Here is an 18,787-nt window from a genome sequence, read left to right as displayed (position 1 = left end):
TAAAATTAAAAAATAAAAAAAAGGAATATCAGACAAGAATTATTTGAAGATGTTTCGTTTGAGAGATGGAACGTTATACATAAATCCTTTAAAATAGCCAGTAGTCATGATAATCATATTTTTTATATCCCTTTTCAATTGACAGGGAACATCTATGCCCATTTAAGTGCAGGACAGATAATATTATTCCAATTTTATAAATGAGGAAAGCTCAGGTTCACAGAAGTTGAACTGCTTTGCTAGGTTTACAAAATTGATGTATGTTGGGGGTAGAAACCTAAGCCAAAGTTAACTAAGTCTTAGTTAGCTATTATACTCATCTACTGACACAGAATATTGTTATGTAGGAGGAAAGAGATGGCAGTCCATGTAGGGGAGCATTATAAGTATCTATAAGCTAAAAACAGAAGAACATAGGAAACCCTGAAAACATTTTTCCTCACTTACCACAAAATATCGTTAATCAACTCTCTGTATATCTTCTTAAGTGGACAAAATAATGCTAAATGAAATACTAAGCAAAGCATAAACTTGAAAAATTGAACCAAAATTTGTGACCTAGAGCAAGCAGGAGTAACTGTGGTATTATGTGCATCATTAATTATCTTTATATCCTAATATTAATATATCATTTCTATCAATCTGCTATTTTTATTGCATTCTTGTATGGTTTATGTATAAGGTGCTTCACCTGATGAAACTGTCCTGTAGTTCTAATTTCTCATAGAATTATTGTATGTTTTATGGGGACTATTAAATTCACCTCACATTTGTAAATGTTCTAGCCAAAGGAAAAGGAAGTGGAGGAGTCAAAACAGCCAAATTGTACGCTTGGGTAGCACTTCAGTCATTGCCAGAAGAAATGGTTATTAGTCCCTGCCTATTAGATTTTCTGGAAAAAGCTCTAGAAACTATCCCAATCACACCAATTGAAAGGAATTATACAAGTAAGTATTCTCCTTATACATTTACTTCTCAATCACTTATATTTTAAAAATTCTATTACTTAGAAGAATTTTTAGTGCTATTATATATTATTATATACTATATTCAGTGATCATGAATTACACAACTGAAAAAGAACTTGAGAAATCATCTAGTCCTCATTTACGAATAAAGAAATTAGGTCTTGGTGAGGTTATATGATTTTCCCATGGCCACAGCTAGTTAATGACAAAATTAACATCCTTAATTCCTACATTAGATTCTCTCTTGGACTGGAAACTTCTTGAGGGCAAATACTTAATTTTATCTGTACAGTGTTATAACAGGAACTGGAATTTGGAGAAAAAAAAGCAAGAGGTTTGAATAGGGAAAGATTTGTAGAATGATGGGCCACAGAAGCAAGTTTCTGTGTGTTCATATCCCTTATCTCAGTACTAGCATAAGAGAAAAGATGTTTTAGTAAATAGTTTGCCCTTGCCCTAATAATAAAACTAAATATTTTAACAGCTGTCAGTTCACAAGATGAAGATATGGGACATTTTGAAATACCTGATCCTATGGAAGAATCAACAACATCATTAGTATCATCTTCAACATCTGCTTACTCTTCCTTCCCTGTAGATGTTGTGGTTTATGTACGAGTTCAGGTGATATACTTTATTTATTCCTTTTTGTTTTAAAGAAAAATGTTTTTCTTAAGTTTATTTGAATATTTCCAATATTATTTTCCTTAAAGTTTCCTTAATCTTGGTTCATGGACCTTTAGTATATCTATCAGGGCCTAGAGATTGACATATGGGAAGTTTATATACAATTTTATATGTGTATTAACTTTTCTGCTGGGGAGATGCATAGATCTTTGGGCTATCAAATCTTAGATTTCACACTGTTATGGCAAAAATAAAAATGTTTACATTAAACCTCCTTTTTTACAGCATTTTATTCCTTTTTTTGTTAGGACACCTGTATTTCTTGCCATTATGGTCCTTTTTGGGCAAATATAAAGTGTAATTGAGATATAAGTCACATAATAGTACCTTTGTTAGATTTTTGCTAAGTTATGGAATTTTTATTTAGTATTTTATTATAAAATACAGTCTTATCAGTAGGCCTTTGGGAGTATATATTAGTATCTGATTGAGTCCATTTATTAAAGAGGACTTGAAAACCACTTGTAACCAAACCTCAGGATTTTTTTTTTTTTTAGTTTATTTATTTTGAGAGAGAGAGAGAGGGCAAGCAAATGGGGAGAGGGGCAGAGAGAAGGAGAGAGAGAGTCCCAAGCACATTCTGCACTGTCTGTGCAGAGTCCAGTGTGGGGCTCAAACCCACAAACCCATGAGATCCCAACCTGAGCCGAAACAAAGAGACGGATGCTTAATCGACTGACTCACCCAGGCGCCCCCAAACTTCAGGATTTAGTTAACCTTCAGTTAAAACCTGATAATCTCAAGAATAAAAGAAACTGATGGTCATCTGTTCAAACTATTTTCTACAACAGCAATTTGGCCAAACAGGCTTCAGTCTGATCTTCTGGAGTTTTGCATTAGTCTTTTGAAAATATGATGAAAACATGTAACAGGTGACAGCTAGAAAGTTTATACAACTTTTTTTTTTTTTTTTCAACGTTTATTTATTTTTGGGACAGAGAGAGACAGAGCATGAACGGGGGAGGGGCAGAGAGAGAGGGAGACACAGAATCGGAAGCAGGCTCCAGGCTCTGAGCCATCAGCCCAGAGCCTGACGCGGGGCTCGAACTCACGAACCGTGAGATCGTGACCTGGCTGAAGTCGGATGCCCAACGGACTGCGCCACCCAGGCGCCCCTATACAACTTCTGTTACTACAACAGCTTTTTAAAAATTTTAGTATAAGAGGAATTATTTCCTTTAAAAAACTTAATTATGAACAAGTATAATATGAACACAGACACCTTTAAATGTTTTGAATTACCTAGATGTCTAAATATGTATCACTCAGAGGTACCCCCTCAAATATTTAGATTTTTTTAAATACCATTTTATTAATACATTTTGGTTAATATATCATGTATCTGTTTGATAAAGGCTAGGACATTAAACACAAAATCCTTTTGTGTTTGGTATATGTGGAATGAAATGGAAATTAAATATAAATTTGGAATCCAGTATGAAATGTTTTAACTTTTCTAGTACCTAGAAACTTTTTTGGTTTTCTGTGCTTTTTAGCCCTCACAGATCAAGTTTAGCTGTTTACCAGTATCAAGAGTAGAATGCATGCTGAAGCTGCCATCCCTGGACTTGGTGTTTTCTTCCAACCGAGGAGAACTAGAGACTTTAGGGACCACATATCCCACAGAGACTTTATCCCCTGGAGGTAATACTACCCAGAGTGGAACAAAGACCTCTTCAAGCAAAACTGGAATACCAGGTATAGAAACACTCTTTATTACACTGGTGTAAAGCAGATTCTACTTTTTAAACAAACATTTTACTAGTAATTAGTATGTATTTCTAAAAAATAAATTTGGAAAAGGGGAATATTTGAGAATTAGAGTATATATGGAAAAAATACAGAGATCAAAGTTTTTTAGTCTATTTTGTACTAATATATTTAGTATATTTTGGTACAAGTGAATGACAATTGAGTAACATTTTTGATTGGCTTGGAGGTATACACTACAAGCACTATGAAATAACTGACATGTTATTATACATCTAAGTACTTCTGAATGTTTTATGTTATGCTCTATTTTTACATTTAAGAGTAATCAGTGTTGCAAATGGAAAGTAAGAGATGTAGTTATCTTGCAAGAATTTATCACAGTGAAATAAAATTGTATGAGGTAGTGTGTACACACACACACACACACACACACACACACACACACACACACACATATTTAATGGTAAATTTTGTTGCCTGACTCAAATGTCCACTTTATGAAAGGTTTTGTTTTTAAGACAGAACCTATGATTTCCTGGTGAGACAGTTACTGTTCACTAATATATTAAAGCTGTCATTTCTGCCGTAAAAATCATACATCACATATGCAAATCACAAAGATTTTATTCTTAAGAGACTACAATGAATGAAATGGATACTTATGAATAAGAGAACTATCATTAAAACAATGGTTCATAACCAGGGGTGATTTTGCCCCCAGAGGATATTTGACAATGTCAAAAGACACTGGGGAAATGGCAAAGCATTTGGTTGCTGTGTGAATCTTTGAAAGTTTCACCATAAAATAGGAAAACAAAAGTTAATATTTTAGAAATGACTTTTGCTAATGTGGTTGCCCACTGTCATACTTAGCTCCAAAATATTGCTGCTGGAATTGTGTTGCAGTCAACAAAATATTGGATTGGTAGTGTCCATTTTTGTAAACCTATTTTTTGATTATAAAATTAACTCGTTCATTATAAGAATACAGAAAACAGAAGAGTGCTAAAAATGAAAATAATAATATCCTTTTATAATAAACAACCAGTATTATCACTTCCTACTTACTTTCCAGCATTTTTATAGATAGTCTTCTTCCTAGGCAAAATTTAAATATGAACTCTTCTATGTATCTTTTAAAAACTTAAAATACAGATTTTCCCAAATTATTAAATATTCACATGTAAATAACTTTAATGATTGCATGATATTCCGTCATTTTGATCACATATTTGAGACTCCCTGGGCTTTTTGTTTTCTATTTTGTAAGTAATATTGAGATGAATATCTTTGTATATAAATTAACATCCTTAGGATAAACTCTTAAAAGTGTAACTCCTGAGTCAGAGAGAGTAGACATTTTTAAAGCGTTTGGTATGTTTTCCTCTTCTTAAATATAAAGATTTATATTTTATTTTATTAAAAAAAAATTTTTTTAATCTTTATTTTTGAGAGAGAGAGATAGAGTGCGAGCTGGGGAGGAACAGAGAGAGGGAGACACAGAATCGGAAGCAGGCTTCAGGCTCCGAGCTGTCAGCACCAAGCCCAATGCAGGGCTGAAACTCACAAACCGTGAGATCATGACCTGAGCTGAAGTCGGACGCTTAACTGACTGAACCACCCAGGCGCCCCAAGATTTATATTTTAAACATAAAAGATTTAAATATATCTTAAATATAAGATTTATGCATCCTCACCACAGTGTGTGTAGACACCAAGTTCACTGTATTCTTCCCAACATTATGCTTTAAATTTATTTTTAATCACTGGTTAATGTGATGGACTAAAAATGGGATTTTATTATGTCTTATTACTTTATTGGCTAATGAGGGAGGGGGATAAATATGCCTATGTCCATTTCTCTGTTGGAATATTCATTTTTTCATAATGACAAAATGTCACAAAGTATTGATACTTAAATTATTATAACAGTATATATGTGCTGTGCTAGGTATATGTAGTGAAAAGAATATGAAATGAGTGACTATTTGTTATGCCCACATTTTGATTCTTGAGAAAGTAAAGAAAAATGAAGTAGCATCCCTCATTTTATCATCATAAAACATGCAGGAAGGAATGATGATGAGAATAAATGTATGAGAAGTATAGGTTATGACAGTATCCATTCTTTCAGAGGGTCTTTGTTGAACTTTACTGGGGTCTGGCTAAGTGCTAGGTTGGATATATGGTAGTGAACCTCACTAGCAGATATGTCCCTGCTAATGTGGAACATAAGTTGAATTTGGAGAAACAGATAATAAGCAGACAAACATATTTTAAGTGGAAATGGGAAGTCGGCGAGTATCAATTAGCTAAGCAGAGAGTTGGGGTTATGAACACTTTAGGTAGAGAATACAAAATCCATGAGGCAAGAAAGAATTTGGCAAGTTTAAAAAATGAAAACAGAAATACAAGTGTAAGTAGAGTGTGGCAAACAAAAGGTGGACTGGCTTTTGAAAAAGATTTTAAAGAGCTAAGATACAGCCAGATCTTGTGAGGAAGCCATTGAAGAGTTAAGCAGAAAAGTACATGTGATTCTGATTTATCCCTTTAGAACACTAGAGTGGCTACAGTGTGAGAGCTGATTGGAGGAGAACAAGAGTAGAAGGAAGCAGGGAGAACAGTTGGCCATTTCAGCAGTCCAGAACTGATTATTGCTTAGCCTAGAGTAATAGTGAAATACGGGAGATGGACAGTCTTGATAAATGCCCTCAGACATAGTAATGATATGGTGATAAATTGCATGATGGGGAGTTAGAAGTGGGAAGGATGACAAATAACCCCCAGGTTTCTGGTTGAGCTGTTTGCTTGGAAATGTCACTTACTGGAGATGGGAGACCCTGGAAAAAAAACAGATTGGAGATAAAGATCAAGAGTTCAGTTTCGGACATGATAAGATTTAAATGCCTGTGACACATTCTAGTAGGATGTCAAGTAACCAGTTGCAATATGAATTCAAAGGAGGTCTATATATTTTGGAGAAACACATTTCAGAATTATCAGCAAACTCATATAATGTTCTATTCAGATGCTTTACTCATATTTTGTACATTTAAAGCGTATTTTGAATTAGCGTATCCACCCATGGTAAGTGTTGCCAGTGAGGCTTTCTCAGGGAAAAGAGACCTTTAACTTTCTGTATTTGTGTACCTTCCTCTATTTCCACTGCTTGCTACTGAAATGTGGACTCTAGTTATATGATTTGGACTTTTTACAGTTCTCCTCCCCCTTTGTTTAGCCTCAACTGTTTTGTACCTCTTCCACTGCCTGCTTCCAGTGGAACAAAGGAGAAAAGTAACAGGAAACCATGGAGTTGGCCAAAACATATGTATAAATGTTTCAAAGATGAACAGACTATTCAACCGTGGTTTATAGAATAAATTAATTGCAAAGTACATCTAAGTCTTTATTTTCATTTCAAGGATTTAAATGTATTGATCAGTTAATAATGTTTGAGTATTTCCATTTAAAAAAATTTTTTTTAACGTTTTATTTATTTTTGAGACAGAGAGAGACAGAGCATGAATGGGGGAGGGGCAGAGAGAGAGGGAGACACAGAATCGGAAGCAGGCTCCAGGCTCTGAGCCATCAGCCCAGAGCCCGATGCGGGGCTCGAACTCACGGACCGCGAGATCGTGACCTGAGCTGAAGTCGGACGCTTAACCGACTGCACCACCCAGGCGCCCCGAGTATTTCCATTTTAATTTCAAGTCTTGTTTGGTTCATAAGAATGTATTAAGTGACAGGCTTTTAAATTTTTCTGTGGCTTGTAATTTTTGCATTTCTTGTGTTCACTACAGGTTCATCAGGACTAGGCAGCCCTCTTGGCAGAAGTCGACACAGTAGTAGTCAGTCAGATCTAACCAGTTCCAGCAGTAGTTCATCTGGTTTGAGCTTCACTGCATGCATGTCTGATTTTTCCCTTTATGTATTTCATCCATATGGAGCAGGGAAACAAAAAACTGCTGTTTCTGGGCTGACTCCTGGATCAGGAGGACTAGGTATACTTAGAGTGTTTGCATCTTTTTTAATTTAAAGCAACTTTTTTTTTTTTAATGTTTATTTATTTTTGAGAGAGTGATAGACAGTGAGTGGGGGAGGGGCAGGGAGAGAGGGAGACACAGAATCTGAAGCAGGCTCTAGGCTCTGAGCTGCCAGCACAGAGCCTGACACTGGGCTCGAACCCACAAACCACAAGATCATGACCTGAGCCGAAGTCAGACGCTCAACAGACTGAGCTACCCAGCTGCACCTATAGCACCTTTTCAAGCTTGGATCTTTTCAGGAATCATAACACCTTTAATAATGCATATAAAACAAGATCAGAAAGTTTATTTTTCTTGTTGCTATCTATTCTGTCTCTACATAATAAGTAGAATATAAAATAAATAGTTTAGATGATTATACAAGAATTTTAAAACTCTGAGTATTTCATAAGTGCTATATGCAGCACAATAATCTTTTGATTTAAAAGGATATTTATGTTATTTAAATGTTTTGCCAAATCATTATTCGTATAAGAAATTGTATTATACAAATAGTAAATTTTTTAAGTGTGTGCATCACATTTGTCAATTTAAACTGAAACCCTTCTCCTCCTCCCCTTCCTCCTCCTCCCCTTCCTCCTCCTCCTCCTCCTCCTCCTCCTCCTCCTTAAATTTCACTGTCATTTTAAAGTGCAGATTTGGCATGCCTGGATGACTCAGTCGGTTAAGCTTCCGACTTCCTCAGGTCATAATCTCACAGTTGATGGGTTCAAGCCCTGCATCAGGCTCTGTGCTGTGCTGTGACAGCTCATTCTGTCTCCATCTCTGTCTGCCTCTCTCCTGCTCGCACTCTGTCTCTCTCTAAGATAAATAAACATTTAAAAAAATTGTTTAATTAAAATGAAGATTTATCACTAAAAATGTAAGAGACATTGATATTAGTGAATTTCTCTTGATTTACTTAGATAACAAAAACATATTCTCCATGTCAAGTCTTGCTTTTATTGGAGAAGGGTTGTGAAAATCATCACTATTTTTCATGGGCTTGAAACTATTAAACGACTGTCAAGAATGCTCATTAGATCATTCTTAAACTTTTACCTCACTTCAAATGATTTCAATTGACGGTATATTCCAGTATATTAGATAATTTCATATAACTAGATAGTTGTATGTATGTATGTATATGTACATGTATATTTGTGTGTGTGTGCTGTGTTTTTTTTATTTTTTAAAGGGAATGTGGATGAAGAACCCACTTCAGTCACTGGTCGAAAAGACTCACTCAGTATAAACCTTGAATTTGTAAAAGTGAGTTTGTCTCGGATAAGGCGTTCAGGAGGTGCCTCATTTTTTGAAAGTCAGTCTGTAAGCAAGTCTGCAAGCAAAATGGACACTACACTAATCAATATATCTGGTACCTAACTTTATAGTTTTTTAATTAAAATACTGTTTTTCAGAATTAAGTAAGGGCCTCCTTTTTTTTACAATGTTTAAATATTAAATATATTTAATAATATTAAGCTTTTAGTGATATAGGATTTAAAGGAGAGGAATAACAGTCCAGCCTAATGTACTATCTCAGTCTAAGTAATCAATGTTAGGAATATGCTTTCTAGATAAATGCATAGAAATACCACCCAAAGGCCAATATATGCCTAATTAAATCACTGAAAATCACTTCTTTTCTTTGCTTCTCTAACATGAATTGGTAAAATTTCTGACTTATTAGTTTAAATTAATTTTCTGATTGTAAATCCTTAAAACACTAATGAAGGATGAGGGGTAAATAATTTTTACTTGGTTTCATAAGATCATGTATGCATGTATATTGTATGCATGTATATTGCTAGCTTTGTCACTAGCTATGTACCTGTGGGCAAATCACTTGCACGTTTTCTTTATATTGTGATTTGAGTATTTAAAATTAAATGCATATGGAATATTTTGAAGAATTTGGAGTACTACGTTAATGAAAATGTTTAAAGTTAACTGCAGAAATATAGTAAGTATACTTTAACCCAATATTCATTCAACAAACATACATTGAGCCTATATTTAACAGTGAACTTGTGCAAGGCACTCTGCTCAATGATTCAGGGTACAGGCATGAATAGGCAAGGTCTTATAAGTAGAAAAATAAATGACACTGTCATGGGATTAATGCTGTAATGGAGGTTTATATAAAAAGGAGGAAAAAATAGTTTTATTTAAGAGATCAGACAATGCTTCACAAAAGAAATGATATTTGGGCCAGATTTTCAAAATTATGTAAGAAAATTCTTGGCTATAATAACATGTTATATAATGGTACAAAAGCATCAGAAAGTATGCTTTTGGATCATACTTTGGTTCACCGAAGCAAAACACAGGCGTAACTGAACATTTAACTGTTTGTATGGTTGAATGTCCAGGAGGAGAGAGGAATCGGCTAGAGGTAAAGCTGGCAAAATAGACCAGGACTAGATTGTAGGGGGCTCAGATGCCAGGCTAAAAGAACAAGGTTCTGATCCTTTGGGCAGTGAGAAGCCATTAGAAGTTTTTAAGAAAAAGGTTGACAGCATTGTGTTTAAAGATGACAGTACTGTATTATACATTTAAAAATCTGTGAAGACAGATCTCATTTTAAGTGTTCTTACTACACAAAAAAATTGTATGTGGATTATAAAATAAACATGTTTTCATTAAAAAAAAAAAGTGGGAAGATGCTTCAGATTGGTGTTTTAAAAAGAGAGTTGAGGGGCGCCTGGGTGGCGCAGTCGGTTAAGCGTCCGACTTCAGCCAGGTCACGATCTCGCGGTCCGTGAGTTCGAGCCCCGCGTCGGGCTCTGGGCTGATAGCTCAGAGCCTGGAGCCTGTTTCCGATTCTGTGTCTCCCTCTCTCTCTGCCCCTCCCCCGTTCATGCTCTGTCTCTCTCTGTCCCAAAAATAAATAAACGTTGAAAAAAAAAATTTAAAAAAAAAAAATAAAAAAAAAAAAAGAGAGTTGACAGTAGCATGAAAAATGGAAAGATGCTTGCAAAGGCTGTTGAAATAGACCAAGCAATAGGGGATAAAGCTCTGAGCCGTGACAGTAAAAAAAGAAGAGGGAATGATTTTAAGAGAACTATAAGAGAATCTACATGCTTGAGGACAAACTGTAAGGAGCGATAGAGAAGACAGGGGTGCCTCAAGCTTTTAGCTTAGGTGACAGAAGGGGCAATGGACCATCATCAACTTAGAAAGTAAAGAAGTGCCTAATAGGACATTTAGGTGGGAGAGTCTGGTAGACAACTGGCTGATTGGCTGTGTGGGTACGGACTTGGGCTGAGACAGAAATGTTAGATTTGGGAGACACTGGTGTGTAAATCCTACAGAAGCTATGCAGAGGAACAGAAGAGCACGTAAAGCAGGAGCAACAGAATGCTCAGAACAGAACCCCAAGAGGTGGCCATCAGAAGAATGCTTTCAGACTGACAAGTCTAAAAGGAAAATAGTAGTTCTTGCCACACACTGTTTAGTTTGCAACTAATTTTGAGGAAATTTGTATCCCCTGCCCATCCTGATTATTCAATTTCCATATTTGAGAAGAGCTCTATGTTAAAGTTGAAAGCTGTCAATAAGTCTGATCTTTAGAACCTCTCAGAATTTCACGATAAAGTGATGAAAGAATTTCAAGTTGCCCTCACCTCAAAAAAGGAAATGGAATAATGTAAGAATGTGCTATTTTAATCATTTGTGCAAGAACAAATATCACTTACTAATCATACCATGTAACTTATTTTGATATTTCATTAATTAGTTGTGTAACATGTCATGTTATGCTTACCATGTGAAAAGACTTTTAAAGTTTTGGAAATCTGTTCTAACAGATTTTATTTATTTCTTCATCAGCTGTCTGCGATATAGGATCTGCCTCCTTTAAATATGATATGCGTCGACTCAGTGAAATTCTGGCATTTCCAAGAGCCTGGTATAGGAGAAGTATTGCAAGACGCTTATTCCTTGGAGACCAAACTATAAATTTGCCAAGTAAGCTTGTTATGTAACTGTAATTATACTTAGGTTGCTTTTAATTACGATTACAATAATAACAAGAACCTCGGATTGATAACACAAGTTTTGTTAAGTTGTGCAACAACTTGTTAAGTTGCACCATGCAATTCATTCACCCACTGAATAAATGTCTATTGAGCGCCTCTAATGTGCTAACTAACCATTGGGGATACATTAGTACTGGAGATCACAAAAAGCTTGCCCTTTCAGAGATTACATTCAGCTGACTTATATTCTGTAATTATTCTGTAATCTTTGTAAAATCTGAAATGCAGAAATACATTTAACCATCCAAGTTAATCTGGTTAGTTAAGCATGAAAAACAAAATGTTGGCAAGTTAATCTGGTTAGTTAAGCATGAAAAACAAAATGTTGGGGACATGTTACCATATTGCCTGCATTTTTTCTCTAGGACTTACATATTGTTGTACTAGTATAGTGTGTAAGTGAAAGAGTTGGCATGATACAGTAGAAAATATTAGAAATCCAGGTCTGAGTCTATTCCCTCATCTATAAAATGGACCTGTCTTGACCTTTTCATGAGTTTCTGTAAGAATTAAATAATAACTTGCTGGAAGGTATTTTGCAAACCATAAATTACTGTACAGTTACCAAATAAAGAACTAGAAGGCATATATAATTATAAATGGTGGAGTGGTGAAATTTATTATTTTATAAGATGGAGACTCTACCCTGGTTAATTCTGTTTCTGTTTTCCACTTTCCTAATAGCATCTGGCCCAGGGACACCTGATTCCATTGAAGGGGTAAGCCAACATCTTTCTCCAGAATCATCAAGAAAAGCTTACTGCAGGACCTGGGAGCAGCCTAGTCAGTCAGCCTCCTTCACCCACATGCCTCAGTCACCTAACGTATTCAATGAACATATGACAAACAGCACCATGTCACCAGGGACAGCAGCACAGAGCCTAAAGTCCCCAGCTTCCATAAGATCAAGGAGCGTGTCTGATTCTTCAGTTCCCCGAAGAGGTAACACTGCTCTCTTTGTTGTCAGTATCCCCACCCAATGCCCCCAATATAAAAATCTTAATTCATTACTCTCAGATTTTTGCCTCAACTGTAGAAAAATATACTCTTGCAGACTTTTATGGAAGATGATTATGGTTGGGGGGTGGGGGGTGGAATACCCAAACAAAACAACAAACACTTCAAAGTATTTGCCAGCAGAAGAGGTAGGTGGATGGCTAGTAGTTTTGAGAGAGGAATGAGCATATTGTTAGTTTGCTCCACATCGTACCCTTATTCTCAGAAGTAAAACCAACTGGGGCACCTGGGTGGCTCAGTCTGTTAAGCATCCAACTTTGGCTCAAGTCTTGATCTTGCAGTTTGTGAATTCGATCCCTGCACTGACAGCGCAGATCCTGCTTAAGACTCTCACTCTTCCTCTCTCTCTGCCCCTCCTCTACTTGGATGTGCACACTCTCTCTCTAAATAAATAAGTAAACTAAAAAAAAAAAAAAAGTAATACCAACCTACAGTGTTGTTAAATATGTCTGATATTGAAAATGTTAATCTTTGGTATTTATTCATTCAGTCATTCTTTTTATTCAGCCACTGTTTCTTGAACTCTTTTATATGTTCAGCACTGTTTATGTCTTAACATATAAAAGTGATGTAGTTCATGTCACAAGCTTAGAGTATGATGAGTAAATGAAGGATTCAAGATACACACTGAGCCCACAGGAACCCAGAAGACAGGTGCCTCAGCAGGTGTCTGCATTTCAGAATAGTCCCTGCCTTCAGGTCCTCTATTTGGCAGCAGCACCTTCTGATTTTCTCCTTTGTTAAGCAAATCTGAGGGTGATGATCTGTGTTGCTGTATCCCACGCACATCTGAATTTCCTCACAGAAAATGGAGATCATACGGGACTTTATGAGCTTTCAAGAAGTAAGACTATCAGCCCTTACTGAACACTCATTCAGTAAATGGTAGCTAGTACTTTAGAGGCAATGTGGCAGATATTAAATGTTAGGTTTTAATTCAGAATACCATATTTTTATTTTGGGGATTATAGTGATAAGAGTGATAATTTTTAATTGTCCATGCATCTATGTGAATGAATATGCTTTTGATTTTTCTATTTTTAGATTCACTTTCAAAAACATCAACTCCTTTTAACAAATCAAACAAAACAGCAAGCCAACAAGGGACCCCATGGGAAACATTGGTCGTGTTTGCCATCAACTTGAAGCAATTAAATGTTCAAATGAATATGAGTAATGTAATGGGAAATACAACGTAAGCTATTCAGATAAAAGGAAAATTAATCATTAGTTGTAATTTTTCTTATATTGTAGTAAAGCAATTTAAAACCTTTTTAATACTGAAATGTTTGAGACAGTAAAGACAGTAGAAAAAAGATGTAAATTGCTTTATCCTGAAAGTGGCCTTATCAAAGATACGTAATCTAAAACAACATGGAGTATGTATTCTAAAAAGAGAAAATTATAAATAGTGTAATTTGCTAGGTAAAAAAGCTTTATCATCAATATTAATATTCAAATATTTACCACAATTTTTGTAAGAAATGTTTTGTCAAACTTTTTAAAATCCTCTAACTCCTGTTTTAATTCATGACACTGAAAGCTTAATAAACCCTTTTTCTTTTTTTTCAGGTGGACAACTAGTGGTTTGAAGAGTCAGGGCCGTCTGTCAGTAGGAAGTAACCGAGATCGAGAGATAAGCATGTCTGTTGGCCTGGGAAGATCACAGTTAGATTCTAAAGGAGGAGTAGTGGGAGGGACCATAGATGTCAATGCTTTGGAGATGGTTGGTATGTTGAAATTTTACAACTGAAAACAAGTTTTTTAAAATTGATTTTGGGGTTTCCCAGTAGGCATTTCTGTGAAAAGTAATTATTGTTTCTATTTTAGCTCATATTTCTGAACATCCAAATCAGCAACCCAGTCACAAAATTCAGATTACTATGGGTTCTACAGAAGCTCGTGTTGATTACATGGGCTCAAGTATCCTCATGGGTATCTTCAGTAATGCTGATCTCAAGCTTCAGGATGAATGGAAAGTAAATCTGTATAATACACTGGATTCAAGCATGACTGATAAGAGGTATTTAGTAAAATGTTACTTTTTGAACACTTTATAGGACTGCTCCTAACATGTTTTCTCTCATCCAGTTAGAAAACACAAACAATTCACTTTTCTTGTAAAATGATTTTCTATTATGCAACAATATGAATGAAAAAGCTGGGTGGGTGAAGAAGGGAGTTTGGTTTTTGTTTTGTTTGGTTTTTTTTAGCTGTTTTGTATAAGATATATGATACTCTGTTTTATGCTTTAGTGAAATATTTGTCCATGGAGATCTGAAGTGGGATATTTTCCAAGTAATGATATCAAGATCAACTACACCGGACCTGATAAAAATAGGAATGAAACTCCAGGAATTTTTCACACAACAGTTTGACACCAGCAAACGAGCTCTGTCTACCTGGGGACCTGTTCCATATCTTCCACCTAAGACAATGACAAATAACTTAGAGAAAAGTTCACAAGAACAATGTAAGAATTAGAACTCAGCCTTTATATATGCTTTATCTTTCACTAAAAGTTGTGTTACAATTTTAATTTAATATATATACTACCTATATATCATACTTACAAAGTGGTTCATATGCTTTTTATTCTTTTCACTCAGCAAAGTACCTGATTTCCTGCCCATCAATGGAATTAAAGGCCATCATTTGGGAAGCCATCATTTATTATCTCCTCCCCCCTGCCAAACTCACCCATAACCATACCCACTCCATGCTCCTGAATACTAACTATGACAATACTGTGTTCTGGTTTAGAGCTTGGGCTGTGTAATCAGAATGTCTAAGTTTGGATTTATTAGATGTGTCATATTAGGCAGATATTCACTCAGTAATTCAATCAGCAAATCAGCTATGTTCTTAAGCATGGTTTTAGGCATAGGAGATCTACTAGTAGACAAAGTTCCTACCCACATAAAACTTTGTTCTAATGGGAGAGATAGACCATAGTTAATTTACTAACTAGGTAATTTCAGGTAGAAAGACGTGCTGAAAAAGCAGGGAAAAGAGATAAAGAATTCTAGTGTGTGAGGCTAGCTAGTGTAAAAAGGGGGTTCAGAGAAGCCTTTTCTGAAGTGAAAGATCTAGACTAGAAAGATCTCTTCTGGGAAAGAGAGTTGTACGCATAGGGGCCTACTGAAGAGTGCAAAGCTCCTACAGAAGAAAGTTGGCTTATTTGAGGATGATTAAGGTGGCTACTTTGTTGGAACAAAGTGAGCAAGCAGGAAAATGTTGGACATGAATGGCCACATTCATAATATTTTTAATATGATGGATAGCTCCATTGGAAAGTTCTGAACAGATTTGATATTTGATTTACTTTTTCTTAAACTTTTTTTAAAAGGGTATTTTATTTATTTGAAAGAGTGAGAAAATGAGATTCCCAGGTAGGCTCTGGGCTGTCGATAAGGGGCTCGATCTCACAAACTGTGAGATCATGACCTAAGGTGAAACCAAGAGTTGGATGCTCAACTAACCTCTTAAAATACTCCTTTTTAGAGAATCATTCTGGCTGCTGTGTAGAGAATAGACTATAGGTGGTTAAGAGTGGAAGTAGAGACCATCACAGTAATTACCATTACCATTATTGGACACATAGTAACAGTAAGGAGACCATTGGAAGAGTTCAGGCAACAAATGATGGTGGCTTTAATTAGAGAGAGGTAAAAGTGGTGAAAAGTAGTCAGAATCAGGATAATTTTAAATAATATTTTAGGGGCGCCTGGGTGGCTCACTTGGTTGAGCATCTGACTCTTGGTTTTGGCTCAGAGCATGATCTTACCGTTTGTGAAATTAAACCCTATGTAAGGCTCTGCACTGAGAGCATGGAACCTGCTTGGGATTCTCTCTCTCCCTATCCCCCACTCAAGCATGTGCACTTTTTCTCACTCTCAAAATAAACTTAAAATATAATTTTTTATAATCACAGAAGCAGTACATATGCACTGGAAAAGCCTAGAAAATAAATACAAGCAAAAAATAGAAACCTCACATTCCATCCAGAAATCAACACTCTGAACAGTTTATATGCTTTCAGATAATTTTCTATGAACCTATATACACATGTGCTTTTTACCAAAATATTGTTCATACTGTTTCGTAACCTTTTCTAGTGAACAATATCCAGTTTTCATTTTGCTAATTATCTTCTCTAGCCTTCTGAGGGCTATATATGTATACTGGTTTGGACAAATCAGTTGTAATATCGGTGTGTGTGTGTGTATGTATGTATGTATGTATATACATACATACACACACATATATATAAAATTAAAGATCCCAATTTAAATCTGGTTATGTTCCTTTACTCTCTTTTAAATCAGCATAGTCCTTTTTTTTATGACCTGACTTGTTGAAGAGACTTGGCCAATTTTCCTACAGAATATCCTTCTAGATTTTTTTTTCAGTTGTTTCCTTGTGGTTTCATTTATCTTGTTCCTCTCGTTTCTGTATTTCCTTTAAACTAGAATTGGTGTCAGGCACATTACAAATTAGAGAGATGTTCCCCAAAATGCCTGGCCTGGATTCTTCAAAAAAGTCCTTGTCATGGAAAACAACCCAGGCATAGGGAATTGTTTTAAAGGAAACTAAAGACACATAAAACTAAATACAATGTATGATCCTTGGTTGGATCTGGAATGAGAGTTGTGGAAAACAATCAAAAAGGACATTATTGGGATAAGTCAGAAATATAACTAGTGCTTCTCAAACTTTAATGTGCATCTGAAACACATGGAGATCTCATGAAAATGAAGATTCTGATACATTAGGAACAAGGTGGACTTAAGAGTCTCCATTTCTAGGGGGCGCCTGGGTGGTTCAGTCGGTTAAGCGTCCAACTTAGGCTCAGGTCATGATCTCGCGGTCCAGGAGTTCGGGCTCTGTGCTAACAGCTCAGAGCCTGGAGCCTGTTTCAGATTCTGTGTCTCCCTCTCTCTCTGACCCTCCCCCCGTTCATGCTCTGTCTTTCTCTGTCTCAAAAATAAATAAACGGTAAAAAAAATTTTTTTTTTAAATAAAAAAAAAAAGTCTGTTTCTAATAAGCTGCCACATGATGCTGATGCTGCTGGTCCTGAGACCACTTTTGAGTAGCAAGGGTATAAGAGAATTTTAAAAAATCAGGAGATCTGCATTTGATTTCTAGGTCTTCTAGTCACTGGTTCACTAAACCTCTCTTCTTCATTGAAAAGAATATAGATGAGGGGCGCCTGGGTGGCTCAGTCGGTTAAGCGTCTGACTTCAGCTCAGGTCACGATCTCACGGTCCGTGAGTTCGAGCCCCGCGTTGGGCTCTGGGCTGATGGCTCAGAGCCTGGAGCCTGCTTCCGATTCTTTGTCTCCCTCTCTCTCTGCCCCTCCCCGTCTCAAAAATAAATAAAACGTTAAAAAAGAAAAGAATATAGATGAAATACCTAATTTACAGAATTATTGTGAGAATTGTATAAAATTTCATGCAAGTACTTTGTAAATCATGAATCATTATAGAAATGTTAGTTGTAATTATTATTAGCAAGTTACTACTTTTCTTAATTCTATCCATCCTTATGAGCATCTTTTCCCAGACTATATTTTTATCAGCTTCTGCTTAATGTTAGCCAGGTGTTGGATTGTTTTCATCCCTTACCTGCATCACTTCAGCTGTAGAAAATAGCCACCTGCTGCCTTTCCACCTGCCATTCAGGATGTTTGAGAGGCACTTGAGGATAAGTGGTTTTTGGTTTTCTTGCAGTGCTTGATGCAGCTCATCATCGACATTGGCCTGGAGTATTGAAGGTGGTATCGGGATGCCACATATCCTTATTTCAGATTCCATTACCAGAAAATGGAATGCAGTTTGGAGGATCAATGAGCTTACATGGAAATCATATGACACTAGCTTGTTTTCATGGTCCAAATTTCCGTTCAAAATCCTGGGCCCTTTTTCACTTAGAAGAACCAAATATTGCTTTTTGGACTGAAGCTCAGAAAATCTGGGAAGATGGTAAATGGACACATTTGTAACTTTTACCTTTTCTTATGATTAACTTTTACCTTTCTGATATGAATATAAACGACAGAATAATTTTGCTTTCTTGTATCTTTTGTATGTTTTTCTTATATTACTGAAGTCCAGCCCTGTTTGTTCTCATGTACTTGACATGTCAAGGAGTTCATTGCCAATGTGTCAATATAGTCTGGGACATGCTTAAGCACTTACTTCTGAACTTGCCATCTTATTCTGTTTCTTAAGCAATTAAAGTTTCTGCGCTGTGTCTGGCCACAGTCATAATAAGTTATTGTAAATTTTTCTTATAAAAACATGATAAAAGACACATGGTGGTAGTTTAAGG

General features: G+C 35.9%; 1 protein-coding gene across 9 annotated transcripts in view; it reads left to right on the top strand.

Annotated features, from left to right (window-relative positions):
• BLTP1 (bridge-like lipid transfer protein family member 1) overlaps positions 1-18,787 on the top strand; it is a 214,370-nt gene that overhangs the window by 185,589 nt on the left and 9,994 nt on the right. For 8 of the 9 annotated variants that reach the window (XM_086704284.1, XM_086704285.1, XM_086704289.1 and 5 more), the window contains 12 exons: positions 786-947; positions 1,453-1,592; positions 3,152-3,353; positions 7,169-7,369; positions 8,592-8,771; positions 11,228-11,365; positions 12,121-12,378; positions 13,498-13,648; positions 14,026-14,183; positions 14,284-14,476; positions 14,709-14,926; positions 18,187-18,438. In XM_086704284.1, the coding sequence (XP_086560410.1) occupies positions 786-947; positions 1,453-1,592; positions 3,152-3,353; positions 7,169-7,369; positions 8,592-8,771; positions 11,228-11,365; positions 12,121-12,378; positions 13,498-13,648; positions 14,026-14,183; positions 14,284-14,476; positions 14,709-14,926; positions 18,187-18,438 (2,253 nt within the window). Of the gene's footprint in view, positions 1-785; positions 948-1,452; positions 1,593-3,151; positions 3,354-7,168; positions 7,370-8,591; positions 8,772-11,227; positions 11,366-12,120; positions 12,379-13,497; positions 13,649-14,025; positions 14,184-14,283; positions 14,477-14,708; positions 14,927-15,062; positions 15,737-18,186; positions 18,439-18,787 lie in introns of those variants that run through there. The other variant, XM_086704291.1, reaches the window with a different exon arrangement.

The sequence above is a fragment of the Puma concolor genome, chromosome B1 (assembly GCF_028749965.1).
Source record: "Puma concolor isolate L17-30 chromosome B1, mPumCon1.1.hap2, whole genome shotgun sequence".
NCBI classification, from domain to species: domain Eukaryota; kingdom Metazoa; phylum Chordata; class Mammalia; order Carnivora; family Felidae; genus Puma; species Puma concolor.
Note: the sequence above shows the minus strand (reverse complement) of the source record. Positions and strands in the feature narration are given on the sequence as shown.